General features: G+C 47.5%; 3 protein-coding genes across 3 annotated transcripts; 1 reads left to right on the top strand and 2 right to left on the bottom strand.

Annotated features, from left to right (window-relative positions):
• Window positions 1-524: 524 nt before the first annotated feature.
• PTCD1 (pentatricopeptide repeat domain 1) lies at window positions 525-4,303 on the bottom strand. Its single transcript, XM_063345089.1, has 6 exons — window positions 3,698-4,303; window positions 3,322-3,462; window positions 2,908-3,126; window positions 2,176-2,277; window positions 1,224-1,982; window positions 525-969 (listed from the first exon to the last, which is right to left on the bottom strand). Exons 1-6 carry the CDS (start codon window positions 4,301-4,303, stop codon window positions 832-834), a joined length of 1,965 nt encoding a protein of 654 aa, XP_063201159.1. The 3' UTR covers window positions 525-831.
• A 149-nt stretch (window positions 4,304-4,452) lies between these two features.
• Window positions 4,453-13,437, top strand: CPSF4 (cleavage and polyadenylation specific factor 4). The gene is made up of 8 exons (XM_063345092.1): window positions 4,453-4,589; window positions 6,528-6,578; window positions 7,084-7,236; window positions 8,029-8,124; window positions 8,277-8,370; window positions 8,836-8,908; window positions 9,716-9,808; window positions 11,180-13,437. The coding sequence occupies exons 1-8, from the start codon at window positions 4,487-4,489 to the stop codon at window positions 11,246-11,248; spliced, it is 732 nt and encodes a 243-aa protein (XP_063201162.1). The 5' UTR covers window positions 4,453-4,486; the 3' UTR covers window positions 11,249-13,437.
• A 129-nt stretch (window positions 13,438-13,566) lies between these two features.
• ATP5MF (ATP synthase membrane subunit f) lies at window positions 13,567-15,780 on the bottom strand. Its single transcript, XM_063345095.1, has 4 exons — window positions 15,704-15,780; window positions 15,509-15,616; window positions 14,099-14,215; window positions 13,567-13,727 (listed from the first exon to the last, which is right to left on the bottom strand). The coding sequence occupies exons 1-4, from the start codon at window positions 15,717-15,719 to the stop codon at window positions 13,699-13,701; spliced, it is 270 nt and encodes an 89-aa protein (XP_063201165.1). The 5' UTR covers window positions 15,720-15,780; the 3' UTR covers window positions 13,567-13,698.
• Between the last annotated feature and the right edge of the window lie 3,999 nt (window positions 15,781-19,779).

Genomic DNA, 19,779 nt, shown 5'->3' with positions numbered 1-19,779 from the left:
CCGCACGTTTTGCTGTTCTGTATTTTTCCCAGGGGTGGGGGGTCTCCTCTCCTGCCATTACTTTTAACCACCGATAGTAGTAGCCACGGAAACCATCAATTTTCTCCAGGTACGGGTTCTTTGACTTATACTGCAAACAGAAACGCAACAAAACAAGTTTCTATTAGAAGAGAGCTGACTTCAGTACTAGCATGCAATAGCTGCTACTAAAGAAACAGCTCAAGTAACTGTCAGCCCAATCAGACAAACTCAGAGGAAAAGACGTCTATGTTTCTCCACTCTTACTGGTGTCTTCTGTGACACCTTCACAGCGTGAGCGGTCCTGGCTACTTACCCTGTCAAATTTCGGAGGGTACTGTGCTGCAAACTCCAGCTGGCGTATGATGACTTCATTGGGAGGCACTTGATTATTCCTCATGTCTCGCAGGACCTCTGTGAGGTAACTGTAATCCAGCTGCCTCGCAGCAGCAGCAATGAGGGTGCTGTAGATGTACTTGTTAGGAGTTACTCCAGACCTCTAGAAACAACAAACGCTGCAGTTAGACATGTTTATCTGCTGATTAGCGCAGGACTATTCGAAGGAAAAGGCACATGGGTACTTTCTACACAAGGAGCAAGGCTCTCGCTCCAGCGTAGCAGCCTCTCCAGCGTCAGCACACCCCTTCCCATGAGCCCTCTCTTCCCAGTGCACGTCTAGGACAGCCCACCTAAGCTGGCACCTCTAGAGTTGCATGTTTTTGGAGTTAGAATACAATCACTCACCACAGAAACCTTGGCAGGTCTTTTTATATGCATTAACGCTTCACTTTGCCTCTTCCGGCAGCTCGAACCCTAAGCAGCAGAGCTTATTACCTTCAAATCTGAGAGTAACTGCAGTCCATCCTTCTCTCGGTGGCAAGCGATTGCCAGGCTACAAAAAGTCTGGAGGTTAGGTGACAGTCCCCTCTTCACTAGAGCTGGCAGCATGCTCTGCAAGATACAAGCGTTGACATCAGTTTCCAAAAAGTCTCACTGTAGCTTTCCAGACAGAGAGCTAAAGATGCCAGAACAGAATCCATAATACTAAGAAATTAACCTGAACACTGGTTTATGGGAAACAGTGTGAGATCCTCAGTTTCTACTGTGGATAGAGAAACAGGTCTCACAGCAAAACGCAGGTACTGCTCGAGGCCTGAGACAAGGAGATGGTGACAGGGCTGGTTCTGAGGTGTTTTTTTTCTTACCTTTGCTCCTTCCAGGTCTCCCTGTTTACTTTTCTTCCTTATTAAAGTGTTAAAGAAGGTCACATCTACTTTCACTTTATGATCATCTAGGAGTGCCAGCAAAGAGGATTCTGAGGGGCTTTGGGGTTCCACCAGCTCGGCCAGTAATGTAAACGTTTTAATGTTGGGTTCTGCATTGTCCTCTTTCATTTTATTCAAGAAGCCCTCCACATCCCCCATTAAAGCTAGTCGATCAGACGGTGTGGCCACTGTCCCCAGGGAAACTACAGCTGTGCCAGGCATCCTGGAATCCAGCAAGTTGGGCAGGTTGCAGAAATGCTGCTTCTGGCTTAGGTGTGCTCGTTCGGGCTCCATATTGTTCTGGCCTCTCGTCATCAATGCTCCAGTCCTGCTGTGAGCTACACTGGGGCTGTCAAGAGCAGCTGGTTCTGTTTCAGCCCGAACTGCATCTTTATTTGGTAGCTGGATCAGTTCTTCAGGCTTCACTGAACTCTCCTGAAAGAATTGCTTTTCCAAAGCTTCCACATCCAGCTGGACAGCAGCCACACCCTCCAATTCCTTCTTCTTCTGATTTTTCACCTTTTCCTTCTGCCTCCCTGGTGCAAGCCTTAGCTGAGATGAGTTCTCATTGCTGGGTCTGAGCAGGAGTTCAGAAGCCACGACCGGATCACCTATTCCACAGTCTCTGGCAGCACGCAGCATCAAATTGTAAATGTGGCTGTCGGCCTTTATTCCAAGTTTAGTCATTTGTTTCCAAACCTGAAGAGGGGAAGATAACACCAGATATATGTGGTATTACAGTGAAAGTCTGGTTTACAGAACTTGTCCTAGGAGGAGCTGAACTCCTCCTACTTCATTAGCTCTGAGTAACCTGCTGCCTTCCACGTGTTCAAGTGACGAGTTACCATGCAGAACTTGCTTTTTTCTCCCCGCTTAGAACAAGAAGACATACCTGTAAGGCGTATCGGAAGCCATTTTCGCTGTCCTTTATGCAGCTCATGAGAATGAAGCTGAAGGTCTCGGCTGTGAGAACATGGCCCTTGTGCACGATTTCCTAGAAGAGCAGAGAGAGCATTGAACTTCGCAGTTACCCAAACAGTCTGTCGCAGCTGGCTGCGAAGCTCAAATACCGCTATCATCTTCTGGGGATACAGCAGCAGCAAAGCATTGGGTGAACTCCCAGAGCTTTGAGCAGAATGATCGCTCCAGGAGAAAAAGAGCCCCAAAATGCCTGTGCAGATCCTAGCTTTTCCCTGATGGGAGCTACAGGGAATTTCGGGGCAGGACCAGTAATCCTTTTAGCTACTCCCAGACAGGCCCTTCTGAGAAAAGCTGCTGTAAGAGCTCTAAAAGGAGCAAGGTATCAATATATCAACATCCTTCAAAATGAGGAACAGACAGACACAGTAGCTGCAAACTCCACAAAAACTTTGTTCGATAAGTCTTTGACGCACCTGACCAGAGTTTTAAAACCAGCCTCTGCAGCTGCCTCCTCTTATGCACTTAATGTTTGGTATGTACCAATACAATTTCATTGTATGAGACCAAGGATCAATGAAATATAAACACGTAATGTCTAATTACTTCTGCTGGAAATGAAATAAAAAAGTCTATGCAATGTAGCAACTTCAGGAGCTTTACCCAGAGCAGACTACCCGTAATACGAGAAAAGTCACGTCTTTACCTTCAGTACATCAAAGCACATCCTGAGATCTGAGCACAGGGCACAGACTTTCAGCAGTGCATGGTAAGTGATCAGGTTCAGCTCTTCACTTTTGCTCTTTAGCTGCTGACGTAGTTTGAGAGCGCTCTGCAGGCCTGAGTCTTTCCACGGCGATTCGGCACAGGCATTGAACAGGGCTGTGTAAGTGGCCTCAGTGGGAGTTAAGCCTCGCTTTTTCATCTAAGAGAAGCGAAGAAGAATTTGAACTGGCTTTTTAGGAAAGGAATTCTAGAATTTCTTAACTTGTTTTTAAGAGTTTCAGGCTAAAAAGGTGCAAACACTAATGCAAAGGCATTTTGGAGACAAAGTAATGTGAAACAGTTTTATCTTACAAAATGTAATGAAGGTTTGAGAGAGAAGAGAACGTAAACCTACATCATTGTAGAGCCTGAACGCCTTTTTCACATAGCCAACCCTGCCACAGCCACCAATTAGAACAGTGTAATTGCTTTCTTCTGGCTGCACACGCTCTTCCTTCAGCATCTGCACCTCAAACAGCTCCAGAGCCTCTGCCAGCTACAGGGAAGAGGAAAATCCATGATGAGGCAGCAACAGAATCAGTTTCAATGGATATTAATATATGCAGCTGTGGGCAGGATGTAGTAGAAGAGACAGAGCACGGGATTCCTCACAAATCTTATTTTACTTCTTTACGTAAAGATAGTAAATGACAGGATGATACAGATGGGACAGAATTGTATTTTTCATCAATACTATTAGAAAACAAATAAGTGAAGAGCAGGGAACAGACCTTGTCATCTTTGATGAGGGCCTTGCATTTTAAGAAGTACCAGTACGGAGTGTTCCTAGGGCCGCGTCGAGGTTTTCTTTCCAGATCTTCCTCTCCCTCTTCTTGAAGCTTTAAATTCTGAAAGCGCGATGTGGTTTTGTGATAATATTTTCTAGAAGAGAATTTATTAGACAGCGTCCCGAACTCCACGCCTTCGTCGTCATCCTCCTCCTCCTTCTCCTCCCCAACAGCTTCAGCGCAGCTGCCCGCATCTGTCTCTCTCGGGTGGCCACCGGGCAGCCTGCAGAAGGCCTGTGAGGCGCTGAACGGCCTTCGGGCCGGCGGCGGCCCCTGCCTGCTCGGGGCCTTCCCTGCCCGCTCGGGGGCTGCCCAGCGGCACCACGAGGCGAGCGGCCCCAGCTGGGGGAGGAGGAGGAGCCGCGCCGCCCTCATGATGCGCCCGTGGCCACCGGGCGGGCGGAGCGGCCACCGGCCCCACCGCCCTCCCCTCAGCCACCGCGCCTGCGCGGCCGGAAGGGGCGGGAGCGGGCCCGAGCGGCGCGCTGCGATTGGCGGAATCCCGCGCGCTGCCCGCTGGGCGGCGGGGTCAGAGGTGACTCCCGGCATTCCGCGGGCGGGCGGCGCGGGGCGGCGAGGAGCTGCCGCCGCCGCCTCCCCTCTCCTCAGGCGCTGCCGGCGCGGAGCGGAGCGGGGCGGGCCGGGCCAGCCCGGCCCCGGCCGCCCGCGGCCCCCCCGCCCACCACCATACCTCCCCTTCCTTCCCGCTGCCGCCGCCCCCCAGCCGCCACCATGCAGGAGCTCATCGCCAGCGTGGACCACATCAAGTTCGACCTGGAGCTGGCTGTGGAGCAGCAGCTGGGGGCGCAGCCGCTGCCCTTCCCCGGCATGGACAGTGCGTGTGGGCTCCCTCTTCCGCCTGCCCGGGGTGCTCGGGGATGGCTTTCGTCCCCTGTCCCCGGAGCCGCCCGCGGGGCTGGGGCCGCCTTAGGGCACGCGCCCGGGGGGAGCCCGGGTTTGGCTGAGGGGGCTGGGGAGGGCGGGAGGGGGGTTTCCGAGGGCCTGAGCGCTTCGCTGAGCTCTTATCCTTAGCTACACCCTGCTTCTCCTTTCACTGTGGGGTTTCTGTCTTAATCTAGATGTTTTTCCTTCTCTGAAAGCTGCAGTTAGTATGGTAGTTTGTGGTGAATGGAGTTAAAGCCGGTTGGTGGCTGGTCACAAGTGGTGTTCCCCAGGGTGTAGTAATGGGCCAGTTCTGTTAAATATCTTTATCAACGACCTGGACAAGCGGATTGAGGGCACCCTCAGTCAGTCCCCAGACGACACCAAGTTGGGCAGGAGTGTGTATCTGCTGGAGCGTAGGAAGGCTCTACGGAAGGATCTGGAAGGCTGGATCGAGGCTGGACAGGCTGGGCTGTGGCGAGTGGCATGAGGTTCAACAAGGTCAAGTGCCAGGTCCTGCACTTGGGTCACAACAACCCCATGAATGCAACAGGCTTAGGGCAGAGTGGCTGGAGAGCTGCCTGGTGGAAAATGACCTGGGGGTGTTTGTCGACAGCTGGCTGAATGAGAGTCATCAGTGTGCCCAGGTGGCCAAGAAGGTCAACAGCATCCTGGCCTGTATCAGGAATAGTGTGGCCAGCAGGACTTGGGGCAGTGATCATCCCCCTGTATTCGGCACTGGTGAGGCCCCTCTTTGAATACTGTACTCAGTTTTGGGCCCCATCGCTACAAGAAAGATACTGAGGTGCTGGAACGTGCTAGAGAACAAGTCTTATGATCAGCATCTGGGGAAAATGGGCTTGTTTAGTCTGGAGAAAAGAAGGCTGAGGGGAGGCCCTATCACTCTCTACAACTGCCTGAAAGGAGGGTGTAGTGAGGTGGGGTTGATCTCTTCTCCCAAGTGACAAGTAATAGGACAAGAAATGGCCTCAAGTTGTGCCAGGGGAGGTTTAGATTGGATATTAGGAGATATTTCTACACTGAAAGCATTATCAAGCATTGTAACAGGCTCCCCAGGGAAGTGGTGGAATCGCTATCCCTGGAGGTATTTAAAAGATGGGTAGACGTGGTGCTGAGGGACATGCTTAATGGTGGTTTTGGTCAGTGTTGGGTTAATGGTTGGACTCAAGGATCTGAAAGGTCCCTTCTAGCTTAGACAATTCTATGAGCCTAGTACCCAGGCAGGCTGGAAAATGAAAGTTGAGGCATTATTGTGAATAAGCATCACTTTCCTGCACAGTGCTTTATTTTATTTTTCATTCCCCTTGAATAGATGAGGCATTTTAGTCAGGGAGACTTCATCTTTAGGTATATGCGTGGCCTGGACTCTGAACCTTTTCCTCCAGTCTAATAATCTGACATAGGCAGTTTTGGGAGACTCGTAGTTTGCTGAAGTTTTCTGGCTGGGCTACTAAACTTGTGTTTTACTCCCTCAAATGTTGTGATTCCTGTTGGTCAGGATCAGCAAGGGATAAGACGTGAATGGTCTCAGTCTGTTCTGGTCAAGTTCTGCCAGTACTGTAAATACAGGGTTCACTGACATGTTTGACTGAACAGCAGAGGAAAACCCAGTCAATTAAACCTAAATATCTGAAAAGCAAAACAAGCTCTGACAAATCTCTGAAAATTCCCCGTGGTGTTGCCCAGGAAGAACATAGATATTTGCGAGGGCCAGACTTGAACAGGGAACTTATGCAGGAAAGTAAATTCCTGAGACCAAAACCCTGCTTTTCTTTGGATGTTGAGGACCAGATTGTCTTTCTGGGGAAGGAAATATTTTAAAAGTTGCCACAAAATTAAGTATGGGTTTTTTTTGTTGTTCTCTCTACAGAATCGGGCGCGGCTGTCTGTGAATTTTTTTTAAAAGCGGCCTGTGGAAAAGGCAAGTAATATTTCCAATACAACTGTACTCATTGAGGGGGAGGGAGGAAACTAGATGTTCTAGCACTGGCTCTGGTACTCTTCTTTTTTGTAAAGATGAGGTAGAGACAGAGGATAAAAATTAAGGACATTGGAATAACTGCATCAATTGTGAAATAATGGTATTTTTAGAAGAAGTTGGGAGGTGAATAAGCAAAGCTACCTGTGAAGGAAAGCTCAAACTTATTGCAAGTGGACCTCGCTGTGGATGTGCCTGCATTTGTTGCTGTGGTTTGTGGTTGCCAGAGTTAAGAGCTGGAGACTTAAGTTGCGTAGCTCATCAGAGGGTAACATAAGATTTGTCCCAAGTGGCCATTGCCACTAAAGGCTAAATTCATAAGAAAGAGTGATGTGTTCTGAAACTGCTCTTGCAGAGGGGAACGAAGTGGTTTTGTTGCCCTGTGCCTTCTTGTGCCACAGAGGTTAATTGCTCTTTTTTTCCTTCTCCTTGCCCCATCCTTCTGCAGGGGGCATGTGCCCGTTCCGACACATCAGTGGGGAAAAGACAGTTGTTTGCAAACACTGGCTACGAGGACTGTGCAAAAAGGGAGACCAGTGCGAGTTTCTGCACGAGTATGACATGACCAAGATGCCTGAGTGTTACTTCTACTCCAAATTTGGTAAGGAGCATTGTAGCTCCTACTTAGCATTCCTTGCTGGCGTGGGAGTCTGGTGAAGAGGATCCTGGTGCATCCCTCTCATCTGTCTTCAGAGCACCACAGTTTTTCTGTGTCGGATGATGTTGTTAGATTGTAATTTTTTCAGGTCTGCTTAGTCCTTCGCCTTATTATCCCCCTAAATTTGTGACATATTGTAGATGTCTTTTCTCTCAAGAGTTTGTCCCTTGCGGGAAGAGGGGGGAAGTTCAAGTTTTTGCTGGGTTTTATACCTTATGTTCTGTTTTGGGTATGAGATGAGTAGGCTGAGCAGTTGGTCTTTGCATGACTCGTATTTTGGGAAGTTGGTGAGCAGCAGAGGGCATGGGAGTGCAAAACTTTTATGCACTTGCTTTCCAGCTCTGGAGATCTGGACATAATGAGGCAACTTGCTGTCAGAAACTTACAGTCTTGTAGGTTTCCTTGGATTGAGGTTAGTGCGCAATTTGTAGTTTCTCCACACTTCTGGTGCACTAAATGTTTGGTTTTTGTTATCATGACTGCTCTTTCAAATTCAGTTTCCGCATTGTTTTTAAAAGCACACATAAATAATCCAGTCTGGTAGCACTTTATTGACCGGTGGTGAGCCCTCGATGTTCTTCATCTAGGTTAAGGCAGGCAGTAAGACTGTTGTGCCTGAACTTATAAATGTTGGTAACAGTTTTGTGGGAGCTACGTGATCCAGGTAATGTTTTGCGAGTCATTTGATCTCGAACCTGCACAATTGACTGAGAGGTGCGTTTGCCTTTGGTACAGGGGAATGCAGTAACAAAGAATGTCCATTCTTGCACATTGACCCGGAGTCTAAGATCAAAGACTGTCCCTGGTATGACAGAGGCTTCTGTAAACATGGTATGTATGTCGTGCAGTTGCAGCTTCTGTGGCTATAAATCAAGGGTAGGGTGTTGCTGTTCTTTCTTTGCGTGATCTGCTTGTGTGCTTGCTACTACTGGGTCCTGGCGTACGTTTATATGAAACATGAACTACTGAGCTTTGTGTTGCAGGTCCTCTCTGCAGACACCGGCACACTCGAAGAGTCATTTGTGTGAATTACCTAGTAGGATTCTGTCCAGAGGGGCCTACCTGTAAATTCATGCAGTGAGTATGCTCCCAGCCTTGTCCTGCAATCTTGTGTTTCCCTTGTAATCCGGTATACGTCAAGTGAGGGTGCTCCAGTGCTTCCCAATGGCTTTGGAGATTTGGCCAACGTTTGGTTTGTTGTACCAATTTGAGGATACGGGGCAGGGCCTCTTTGGGGAGTTACCAGTAAGACTCTGGAGCGGTGATCAGGTGCCATCAGTGCAGTGGGATCACAGGGATTTATATTTCCAGAAGACTTCACAGGTAGAGGGATATACTACATACTGGGTTGTCATTTTTGTGTATGTAATTGCTGAGTGTCCGAATGCAAAGATAAGTGGGGAGGGAGAGGTCTGTTTTCCTGTGAGCCAAATTGAATTGGCTGAATATTTGTTTTGTTGTTGGGAGTTACTTGACTGAGTTGGTGGTCAAATGTGGGCATATGATTTGAGAATCAATTTTCTTGTTTTCCGTCTAAACCAGCCCTCGGTTTGAACTGCCTATGGGAACCACAGAGCAACCACCACTGCCTCAACCGACACAAACACAGCAAAAGGTACACAATTTCCCCGCCTTCCCTACGTGCTCACCCTCAAAACACTTCCCAGTGCTTTAAAAGAGGGTGTATTGTCTAGTGGTCAGAACTGGACACCCGGGCTCTTGGATCCGGCTTGCTGCAGAGCCTTGGAGAAATATTCAATGAGGGAAAACCTTTCCTATTTTACAACTGGGTGTGATACTTTTTTGCAATTAAGAATTCGGAGACAAATCCTAATGAACACAAAGCACTGTCCCTTCACTCCCCTCCTCCCGGCCCTCTCATGTCCACTGTCTGATCACAACAGACTGCTGCTGCCTTGGACCGGGACCAGGGTGTTCTGTTGGCAGTTCTGTTGCTTGGGGCGCTGCCTGGAAGGGAGGGTGCTATGCAAGAATTAATCAGTGAGCAACCCTGAGGGTGGTTGCAGTGATGAAAGCCCTACAATTGCTCCGACTTTACATGGAGATCTAGTCACAGAACGCTCCCACGTTACACAGAAGCACATCATACGTGGTTGTGCAGCAATCCGCCAGTTTTTGTCATCTGCGTGACATCTCTCAGTGATGACAATTATATTTTAGCAGCCTAAACCTACTCTTTAAATCTGCCTTCCAGAGAAAAGCAGGATCGCTGAGCTTTGTAAGCCCCAGTGCTTGATTTCTTCTCTCTGGTGCTCCAGCTGGCAGAGCACCCACACAGACTGGGAGGAAAATTGGTCATTTGATATGTGGGGTGCGCTTTTCCCTTTTTAACAAATAACAACCATAAAGGTCTCTATCCTCGATGCACTTAATGAGTCAGAACTCTTCTCCTAACCAACAGAGGACGCCCCAAGTCATCGGAGTCATGCAGTCTCAAAATAACAACACTGGGAACAGAGGACCCCGGCCGTTGGAGCAGGTCACTTGCTACAAGGTAATTTAGAGGGAAGGGATGAGGAGGGAAAGCAGAGGGTGCTAGATTTAAGAATTACAGAGTGCATGTCACCTGGATTACCTCATGCTGCTTTGCTGCTGGTGACTTGTTGTGGGCAGAGGAAGGGGCTGTTGTGATGAGGGGTGTTGGTCCTGCACAAGGTTTTTTCACAGTGTGAACAGGCTCACAAAACGGGCACTCTGCTCAACAGACATTGCGTTTTGTGGGAATTAGCATTGAGTTATGAGGTCTCTGCATCACTGGTTTGTCAGCTCGTGGACTTGCTGTGACAATTAAGGCTGCTGTAGGACAGATCGTGCTGGTCTGCTAATAAACAGGAAACCCTACCACAGTGGTAGTTAAAGGAGACTGCCAAACTGTATGTTTCAAAACAAAAGTTAATATTAGTTTTATCTCGGGAGTTAATTTGCTTACGCTTGGTGACTGTAGAAAGATTTTCTTCTCTCCTGTTAGCCTGGAAGGTCCTTGCAAGTCACAGAAATTGAGTGTGCAAAGGCTGTTAAGTGTTTCAGCTGTAAATGCACATCGTTGCTGTCAAACCAAGGAATGGGCTATTCACCTTGGTTGCTCATTGAGGAGCACCAGTAAAACTTTGACACAATTGAGTTTCCATCTTTGTTTATTTTTTCACAAAAGCCCCAAACCTAGCCACCAGAAAAGGGCAAATAATCTTCGCATCCCATCAGTTTTGGCAGTTCCATCGTTGTACATGCCAACTTCTGTGCCTTAGGTGCTTGTTTGGGTAAAAATTACTGTGATTGGACAGGGATAGTAAGTGGCCGAATTCCGTTTCACTGAAAACCTTTTATAGCTGCTTATTATTTTAGCTGCAAGTAAATTATATATCTGGAGAATGCTGTTGCACCAGATACTGGCATTTCTCACTGGGCTTGAGTACTTTCAAGCTGCAAAGTTGTGAATCTCTTGTTCAGGCGCACTTTCCTCATCAGCTATCCTGAATTAGACAGAGGAGAGTCCTTGTGTATCTCTGACATAGTGCATATCACACAGAGTAGTCTTGGAAGCCTCAAACGTTGAAATTCTCCCTGTGTGTTACGGCCCTTCACTGTTTGTAGCGATGAGCTGAGAGCTCTCTCCTTTGTAGTGCGTTATAATAACACGGCGTCGGGTTGCTCCCAGCACAGAAGCAGCTTCTCCTCCAAGGAGTGGAAATAACCCATAAATCGTGTCCCTTGCGACACCGTGTTTCGCTGCATCTGCTAAATGTTGCTACTTCCATATGCGTAAAAGCTTCCATATCAGAACAGTTGCCAGCTACCTTAACAAAAGCAGCTAGAGGAAAAAATACCTGTAACTGTGTAATAATTCCTCTCTCTCTTTCTCTTTTAGTGTGGTGAAAAAGGTCATTATGCCAACAGATGCACCAAAGGACATCTGGCCTTTCTCAGTGGACAGTGACAGAGCAGAACAAAGAGTGCAAGGGAGCTATTACACACTGAGCAAAGGTTTCTGCCCAGCACTATGTCTTGAACTATTAATCAGGTTGTTTTTTAATGCCATTACTGAAAGAACTGGTCAGAGGCTGGCTGCTGCTAAGCAACATTTTTGTAATTGTCCACAAGTGTGTGTTTGGGGTTTTTTTTATGTTTTAACCTTTTTAAAATAGATTTTGGCCTCCGCCTATTTTCATTGAGCCCTGCTGAAAGGTAGATCTAAAAGCCAATAGATTTGCAAACCCCTCACCGGTGCAGCGCTCTACGTAACCGCATCTTAACGCCAGTGTTTCTTTAAAGTGTTTTCCTTCTGCCACTTCTCTCTGGAGAACCTGCAGCGTTTCAGCCCTCCCTGTGGAAGCAGGAAGACTGGTTGGGAAAACTAATACTTGAAATGCCTTCCCTTCAGTGAGGATGCAGGGATTCTGCTGTCCTGTAGCTCATAAAAAGCAAAGTTGTGTTCCCTGGTCCAGCCTGTTGTAGTCGGTAAGCTCGTCCTGGTGGCTGACTTAATGCATCACCTACATCAGGCTGTAAAACTCTCGTCCACTTGCTTTGTTTCTGTGCTTCTTGCTATACTGAAGGTTAGAAATTAATCTTCTGGGTGAGAACCGATCAAGGGGAGAATAAATTGGCATCTCTGTGGTTAGCCAAACAATGCAGAACGATGATTGTAGGAAAGCGGCAGCTGTGCTCATTTTCCATTTGCAAAAAGCGAGGAGGGAAATGAACATGGCTTGAAGAGCAGGAATAGAAGAGCCTTGGCTCAGCCCCCCCTGTCGTCCAGCTCACACTGAGCAGGTATTTCCATAGCCTAGAGAAGATCAAGGAGTGGAGATGTATATTCTTATGGAGCACTGCTTTTAGAAGCGGTAGAGCGTTCTTCTGAGAGCAATTTTTGCAAGCCAAGCCCCATTCATTTTGTGCGAAGACAATTTCAAAAGGGCCAATGATAAAATGTGAATTAAAAAAAAAAAAAAATTGCACCCACAATATGAGCCTTATTGATTCTAACCCATCTCTCATTTGCTGACTGGCTTTATACTTTGTTTTTATTGAAATGTACTGATGGAAAAAGCTGGCTGTGAATTTCTTTTTTTTTTTTTTTAAGAACAAGATAATATGACTAGATTAAGAGAAGTGACGAGAGCCTATGTTGGTTTGAATGACTGCGGTTATTTCCCTGTGGAGAGTCGGAGTCAGTCACAATAGAAGTTTCAACTGTAAGCGACAGTGGTATGACAGACCATCAGACACTTTTTTTGTAGCGTGTTGTGCCCCCAGAGGCTGAACGGCGGCCACACAAGATCTGCGCCTAACTGGGCACGTGGAAAGGGAACTGCAACACTCTGGTGTCTGGCTGCCTTCCCTGTCGCGTTCAGGTCTTTGCTACCTGAACAGATGTTTTCCAAAAGTGAAAGCCTCCCTGTTAACCACTGAAGCTCTTGAGAGATTCTTCTTATCCCGTAACAAGCGGTTTTTGTTCTCCCTGCTATTCAGAAAAGGATACCGCAGGCTGTACCTGCAGTGCCCCGCTGCAGTCGCAGGCCTGGACAGGGAGCGTTGTGGCAGTGGGACGTGCTTGCTTAGAGGGGCACGCGAGGAAGGGCAGCGGCTGGGGCCAAACCCACCAATGCTCTTTTCAGCTGTGCTTATGCACAGTGTCTGCTGTTAAACTTCTCCCCACTGCACTGAAAGTCAAGAAGCAAAAGTTTTCCTTATGCTTAACTTCATGGACCTTAGTTATGTTAAAGGTCTCTTAAGCTTTTACCCATTCAGAACAACTTTGCAGCTTCTTTTAGGAATTAAAGTGGGTAGAGTTTTGACAGGAAAGAGATATCAGAGGTAAGAAGCCTTAGAATCCCTGTGGCAGAAAGAGAGTTGCAAACCTCTGTAAAGCTAAACCAGCCCCATCTGAGGCAGCGCTCTGCAATGATGGAAAACTGCCCAAAATACCTGCAGTCCCCAGGTGAGAATCAGAAATGTGGCCACACCAAGCCACCTAAAGCTCAGGTACTGTTCTTTAAAATCAAAATATTATATCCTTTCAGCTAGTTGTCCAACCTGTACATAACAGCTATTAAGAAGCACCACAATGCTTTTTACTTTTATCAAACAGTTAAATAGGAATGAATTATAATAGCTTCCCCAGTTCATAATGCAACCCAAGGGGCAGACGCTTTCCCAACCATCTCTGAGCGTATCCTTGAGGGTGGAAACTCTTAAAGATGACAAACTCAACTTGCACAGTACAATTAACAGATCAGTTATGAGAGTGTCAGCTCAGTAAATGTAAAGTGTATGCACTTTATTATTGGTCATAATGGTACAGATCTTAGTATGAATACTTCTGATGTCTTCTGTCAGGGTAACTGTTCCAGGAGCCCATCTGTTAAAGAGCTGCACCTTCACACTTCAGTGGTACTTCCTGTGGCGGTCATGTTCTATATAATTCAAAGTAAAGCAAGTTAATTTCACTGAAGTCACAAGAAAAAAATACCACACCTGGAATTACAGGGAAGAAAGCACTCTAAAAGAAATCTAAGCATGTAGTTTCTAAGTACTGTCGGGTCAGACAGGCAACAAGATCTAAGTTTTCTTCATCGACAAGCAAATGTCAGTGATCTGATAACTTACTAAAAGCATTCATGGCTAAAAGAAGTTTGCTTGCCCACAATCTCAGATTCAAGCAGCAATGGTTAGCACAGTCCTTCATTTTATTTCTAAAAGCAGCAGCAGATTAATTGTTTTTATTGCCCCAAGCAATCTTCCAAGCTGCACTATACACTCAGCCATACATACTGCTTTTACTTACTCAGGTGACTGTAGCTCCAGATGTAGCTGATGACAACGTAACCAGCAAGCACCATGGAAATACCACCCAGGCCCCCTTTCTTTACATTGATATATTTATTGTAGTATCTGTCATAACCTGTGTAGGAGACAAGTTGTTTTCGTAAAAGCCCAGTGAATTGCATAGTTTTCTCTGTTAGAAAGAAGCAGTTTGGTTTCACAGAACTTCAAGAAATTGATTGTAATGAAACACCTGAGGGTCTCAGAAGCAAGTCTAAGAGAAGGCAACCTGGGTCTTAGTTAAGCAAGGTGAACACAAGTTTCTAGCGCTAAGCCTTAAAAAAAAAAAAAAAGAAGGGAAAAAAAAGCCACATGTTGTTTTTCCCTAAACGTTATTGTGACTTGCATGAGCTCAAGCTGCTTTAGAATTATTTAATTCTTTCATATACTTTATGTAGATACTTGCATTTGATATTTTGTGTTTAAATCTACCTGAATGCCTTATCTATATCTATAGCAAAGGGCATCAGTCAAAACCTTTGCCAAGCAATCTATAAAAGCCCTGTGTCCCTTCTTAGCATCTTTAGGGATCAATTGCATTTTTTTTTTATTTACATGTGATGTTGGGAAACCTCAAGATTTTCAGCAAATAGGCTCAGGAGTAAGGTCACCATGTTTCCTCTTTATACAAGAAGGAATACTGAAAACCTCTAGAGGATAAGGCCCATGCAAGGAACACATTTACAGATGGGAGAACAAGACACTACAGGTATCACTGTTCTGGGAAAGCAAAAGTCACCCTGAAACAGCCCCTGTACTGCTGGGTCCTTCTTGCCAGAGCCAGAAATGCCCATGTACTCATAGAATCACAGAATGGTTTGGGCTGGAAGGGACCTTAAAGACCACCTAGTTCCACCCCCTGCCCTGGGCAGGGACACCTCCCACCAGACCAGGCTGCTCAAAGCCCCAGCCAACCTGGCCTTGAACCCCTCCAGGGATGGGGCAGCCACAGCTTCTCTGGGCACCCTGGGCCAGGGGCTCACCACCCTCAGAGTGAAAAATTTCTTCCTGATATCTAATCTAAATCTCTCCTCTTCCAACTTGAAGCCATCACCACTCATCCTACTGCTACATGCCCTTCTAGAAAGTCCCTCCCCATCTTTCCTGTAGCCCCTTCAAGTACTGGAAGGCCACAGTAAGGTCTCCCCGGAGCCTTCTCTTCTCCAGGCTGAACCCCCCCAGCTCTCTCAGCCTGTCCTCACAGCAAAGGGGCTCCAGCCCTCCCAGCACCTCCGTGGCCTCCTCTGGACCCGCTCCAGCAGGTCCCTGTCCTTCTTGTGCACCTGCCTCGCTCCCTCAGGAGAAGGGATTCACACCCTCCAGCTCCCCGCCGGCCGAGGGGCTGCGGCGGGTCCCCCTCAGCCCCCCTCACCTCTTCGCACGGCCCCCACGATGCCGCCGGGGGTGAAGTCTCTCATGGCCAGCCAGGTGGGCAGCTGGCCCAGCTTCACGTCCAGCAGCTTCATGTCCTTGAGGGGAACTGCGGCACAGAGAGAGACACAGCCCGGTCAGAGGGGAGAGGGGAAGGGAGGGAGCCGCGGTCACCTTGGCGGCCGGCCGCACTCACCCGGCGGCTGCGCCATCTTGCCGCTGCTGCCCTGCGCCGCCGCGGGGGAAGGCGGGAAGGGGCGGGCGGCGCCGCTGAGGCTGACGGGAGGAAGGTCGGGCGGGAACCCGGATGTTGGGGCGGGTGGCCAGGGCTTGGCGCCATGTTGGGCGGGGCGGGCTGGGCCGCGCCGTTCTCCTCTCGCGACGGGGCCGCTGAGGAGGGGTTGACGCCCGCGTCGCCTCGTCCCCGTCCCGTCTCCTCACCCGAGGCGGTCGGTTCCCCTGTGGGGGCTGCACACGCTGCCTCGGTTGCCACGGGCACTGCATCGAGGGCTCTGCGTGTGGGGCCCTGTCACAGGGCTGAGGGGTTTTCCTGGTTTGTCTTGCTCCAGCAGGTCTCCTCAGCGGCCGGGACCCTCTTCAAGGGACATCAGGCGACTCATGCCTGGTGTCCTCCAGTGCCCCAGGGCAGGCCAGCGCCTTGCAGTGTCCCCGCCTACGTTTCATGTTGTTGGGTGCAAGCGTTTGCCGGGGCTGCAGATGGTGAGAAAATAAAAGAGAAAGAAAAATTCACAAATCTTCGTCGGCGTTGTGACAAGACTTCAGCAGCAGCCTTTTGGGGGCTGCTGGTGTCCCACAAATGCACCTTTTCTACTGTGTTCAGAAGAAGTTGCAACTCTTAACACTGTAAATGTGCATTCACAGATAGGATATGCTGCAACGTACGTTTTAATTTGTGATCATATATTGTAACGTAAGAAGTGAGGGCTTCTCGGACCTCTTCCAGGGGTCACCTGCCCTCTCCTGCAGTCTTCCTGGGTGGCTTCAAGGCGAGAGGAGGAATGTTAGACTGCATTTTTCACAGGGGTTAGGTGACAGATGAGTAACGTATAGTGTGGTCCCATTTCAGTGCCCACTCGGGACTTTTCCCGGTGGGAATATGCTGCATTTTACTACAGCAACTCTGCAAGGATGTCAAAGGCAAAAGAAGAGGCTGGTCCTCAATACCTGGTAGAAGCAAACCTGCATAACCAGAGTGGTGGAGGAGGTAATGTGCAGATAAAGACAACTTTTGCCTTCCTGCAACAGGAAAGAGCCACCTTAGATGTATTTCGTGTTCCCACGTGTCTTTCTGGAGGATTTAGTGCACACCGGCCCGAGAAGGACCATCCTAGGCAGGTAAAACGCCGTGGTGGGACGAGGGTGGGCTATGGGGAAGAGGACCCAGCAGGTGTCACTCGCACTCAGCAGAATGCAGCTGCTGGAAAGATGCTCTCCATTAGCCCGACCTCTAGAGGTTTTAAATCTTATCATTCAGGTTCATAAAATAGTGTCAGGTTTTGTTGACGTTTATTGTGCCGAATGTGGAAAGCAAAGTGATACAGCAGTAAACAGGGAGCAGCCATCCACCGCTGTTTCGGACAGGTCAGCCTGGACCCCAGATTTCCTAGACATTAAATTTCCATCCCACAGAGGACTGTTAGGATGGATCAGAGACGCTGAAGACTAAATTAAGGACGCTGAAGGGGGACACGGGGCTCCTACATAAACCCTAGTCTCTGCAGCTTTTACTTCTCTTAGGTCGCCGAGTCTTATTCCACGTGGCTCCCTCCTGCCACTGCAGGATTCTTGCATTATAACCTGTAGGGTTTGTGTTACCTGGTATTATATGAGTTGAGGCATGTGACTTCTGTTGTCTCAAGAGATACGCTACTCTGTAACGCATTTTTTTCAGAGGCTGCTCTACTTGTCTAGCTTCACCTACTATTTTACTGAAATTAATTTATTTACATTGAATAGTGCTGTCCCATAACACAAAAATAAAAGCAGAAGGAATAGATTACCACCTATTTCTTTCTTTTACTTATTAACAGAAAGTAGGATTAGGAAAGGATAGTGTGCCTGATCACTTGAAGAAAGGACTCCAAATTTAGTCCTTGCTAAATGGGTTAAAAATCCCTTTATTAAATTAGTCTTTATTTTATTATTGGACTTTACCGGTAACTGTCATTTTATTGCTGAAGCGTCCCCTGATGAACTACTATGTGGCCTTTTACAGTACTTGCATAAAAGCATGCTTCAAACTTGCTTCCCTCATTCTTGCAAGGCAACCTATTCTTTTAAGTAGGATTACTCATGCAAGGCAGATTAATTCACCTGCAGGAAAAACAGCCAATGGCGGGTGTCTTGTTTTAAGGAGTTCCCTGCAGAGCAGAAGAACAAATAAAGTTGCTCAAACCGCTAATAGCAAGGTCTGGGGGAATTTGGTTTGTTATGGTAGGAATGGAAGTCGATAACAAGGATCCATCTCCAATGCAATTAGAGACAGCAGTGGCCCAAACGGTGGGCTGAACTGCACGTGCTGGTAGAGCAAGAGAGGAGCAGAGCTGTTGTCTTTATGCCATCTTAATCCGGAACCAAGCAGGAAGAGCTAAATGGTACAGATGTGCAGGAGGTTTTGCAGCACACATTTCCTCCCTTTGACCCACGGTGCTGGCCAAAATTCAGGGTCCTGTTGGTTGATCCAGATGGGAGGGCGAGTGATGAAGAAAGGTATTTTTGATGTATTTCTGTTTGCTTACAAGAATGCTCACAGTCTTCCTTTCCTGAACACAGAAGAAAACACGCAGTTGAGAGCCAGTTTCCTTGCTTGTAGCTCCAAACCTGCTCCAGGCAGCAATGTGACCCCAAATCCCTGTTTCTGTATTCAGTCCAGGTTTTATATCAATGATTGTTCAGGCTGTTTGAAGTTTCCGTTCCCTGCCTGTTTCAATATGCTCTCTGTCTCCTCCTCCATCTGAACTGTATTGTCCATCCACACATAACCTTCTTTCCTTTTAATATCCTACCCGAAACTGTCCTCCCAGAGCCTTCAGGTACTCGAGCAATCTTGCATTGTGGGTGGAAATAGACTTAATGTCTCCTTCAGCTGCCCTAAATAAAGGAGCGCAGTTAAACCTACCAGTTTCAAGAAGGTTTAACCCAACCTACAAAAATAAAAGCCTAATGGAGTGTTGCCCTGAGGTTTTCATCTTACTGAAGACCCCTCTAGAAAATGCTGTGAAGTTTATAAGTAATGGCATGGAAATAATAGGGAGCACATAATTCAAAATACCCAGAGTATTTTGCAAAAGACGTCAATAGATACGAAAGAGGTTTCCTTTTTCCGGTAGCAATAGTGACACATAATATTGCAGCTTTCAGGCCAAAGATTCGGTTGTGGCCTGAAAAGTTAAGTAACACCCTTCATTAAAGTTGCTGAAAAGAAGAAGTAAGAAGCATAACACAACCTCCCTCAGACTGTAAGATTTCAGAGGATGGGATCATTTTTTCAGTTCTGTGTGCCACCCTTTGAAAACTCAGGGTCTCAGCTGGGACTGGTGCTCAGGGATACTATAGCAATACGCAGACACGGTGTCCATAGGTGTGTAAAGTAGCACAGAGTGGCCTTCAAGAAGGTCAAGAGACGAGGATTTACCTAACTGATCCTGCGTCCACTGAAACTGATGACAAAGCATCCAGTGCTTTTAATAAAGGATCAAACCTACACAAGTGGACAGATACGGTTCTGAAACATGCGGTTTGGCATCGGATGCTTCTTGGCTCCTAAATATTTATTTCAATTTGATGTTTTCCCACCAGCACAGGTAAAGTGGCCGCAGCCATTAAGGAGAAAGAGAAATCATGGGCTACCAGCATTTCCAGAAGGTCAATGGAGAGACGCGTGTTTTATCAACTGGTAATTTAGAGAAAAGTTGTGGTCCCAGGTAGCTTGATCCAATCCGCTGTTTTTTAATTGTATGAACGCTTTGATGTGGTGAGAGCAGTGCAGCTGCTCAGCGGAGGTCTCAACCTCATTCATCTAAAAATGTGCTTGCACTGGAATAGGATGAGAAAGGGGTGTGGAGTTTGGAATCTCTTCCATGTCCAGACTTCCTCAGGAAAATGGTGAATTGCCTTGCATAGATAATAATACCTAGGGATTGACCCAGCAAAAGCAGTTGAGAGAATTAACCTATGATTGTAAGCGGATTGCGTGCTCTGTGTTATTACAGAGCCATTTTCCTTAGTCAACCTCAAAACACTTTACAAAGG

Source organism: Chroicocephalus ridibundus, chromosome 8, assembly GCF_963924245.1.
Source record: "Chroicocephalus ridibundus chromosome 8, bChrRid1.1, whole genome shotgun sequence".
In the NCBI taxonomy this organism is placed as follows: Eukaryota; Metazoa; Chordata; class Aves; order Charadriiformes; family Laridae; genus Chroicocephalus; species Chroicocephalus ridibundus.
This window is presented reverse-complemented; position numbering and strand designations above follow the sequence as displayed.

Excerpts from the sequence above, each read along its gene's own strand:
- PTCD1 (XM_063345089.1), bottom strand. The coding sequence starts at position 4,303 with ATGCCGGGAGTCACCTCTGACCCCGCCGCCCAGCGGGCAGCGCGCGGG. Across the intron at positions 3,127-3,321 it reads CGTTCAGGCTCTACAATGAT|ATGAAAAAGCGAGGCTTAAC; the intron begins GTAGGTTTACGT and ends CGCTTCTCTTAG. Across the intron at positions 970-1,223 it reads GAGACCTGGAAGGAGCAAAG|AGCATGCTGCCAGCTCTAGT; the intron begins GTAAGAAAAAAA and ends TGTATCTTGCAG.
- ATP5MF (XM_063345095.1), bottom strand. Across the intron at positions 14,216-15,508 it reads CGTGGGGGCCGTGCGAAGAG|GTTATGACAGATACTACAAT; the intron begins GTGAGGGGGGCT and ends TCTCCTACACAG. Across the intron at positions 13,728-14,098 it reads CTGGAGCTACAGTCACCTGA|AACATGACCGCCACAGGAAG; the intron begins GTAAGTAAAAGC and ends TGAATTATATAG.
- CPSF4 (XM_063345092.1), top strand. The coding sequence starts at position 4,487 with ATGCAGGAGCTCATCGCCAGCGTGGACCACATCAAGTTCGACCTGGAG. Across the intron at positions 7,237-8,028 it reads TTACTTCTACTCCAAATTTG|GGGAATGCAGTAACAAAGAA; the intron begins GTAAGGAGCATT and ends CCTTTGGTACAG. Across the intron at positions 8,125-8,276 it reads CAGAGGCTTCTGTAAACATG|GTCCTCTCTGCAGACACCGG; the intron begins GTATGTATGTCG and ends TTTGTGTTGCAG.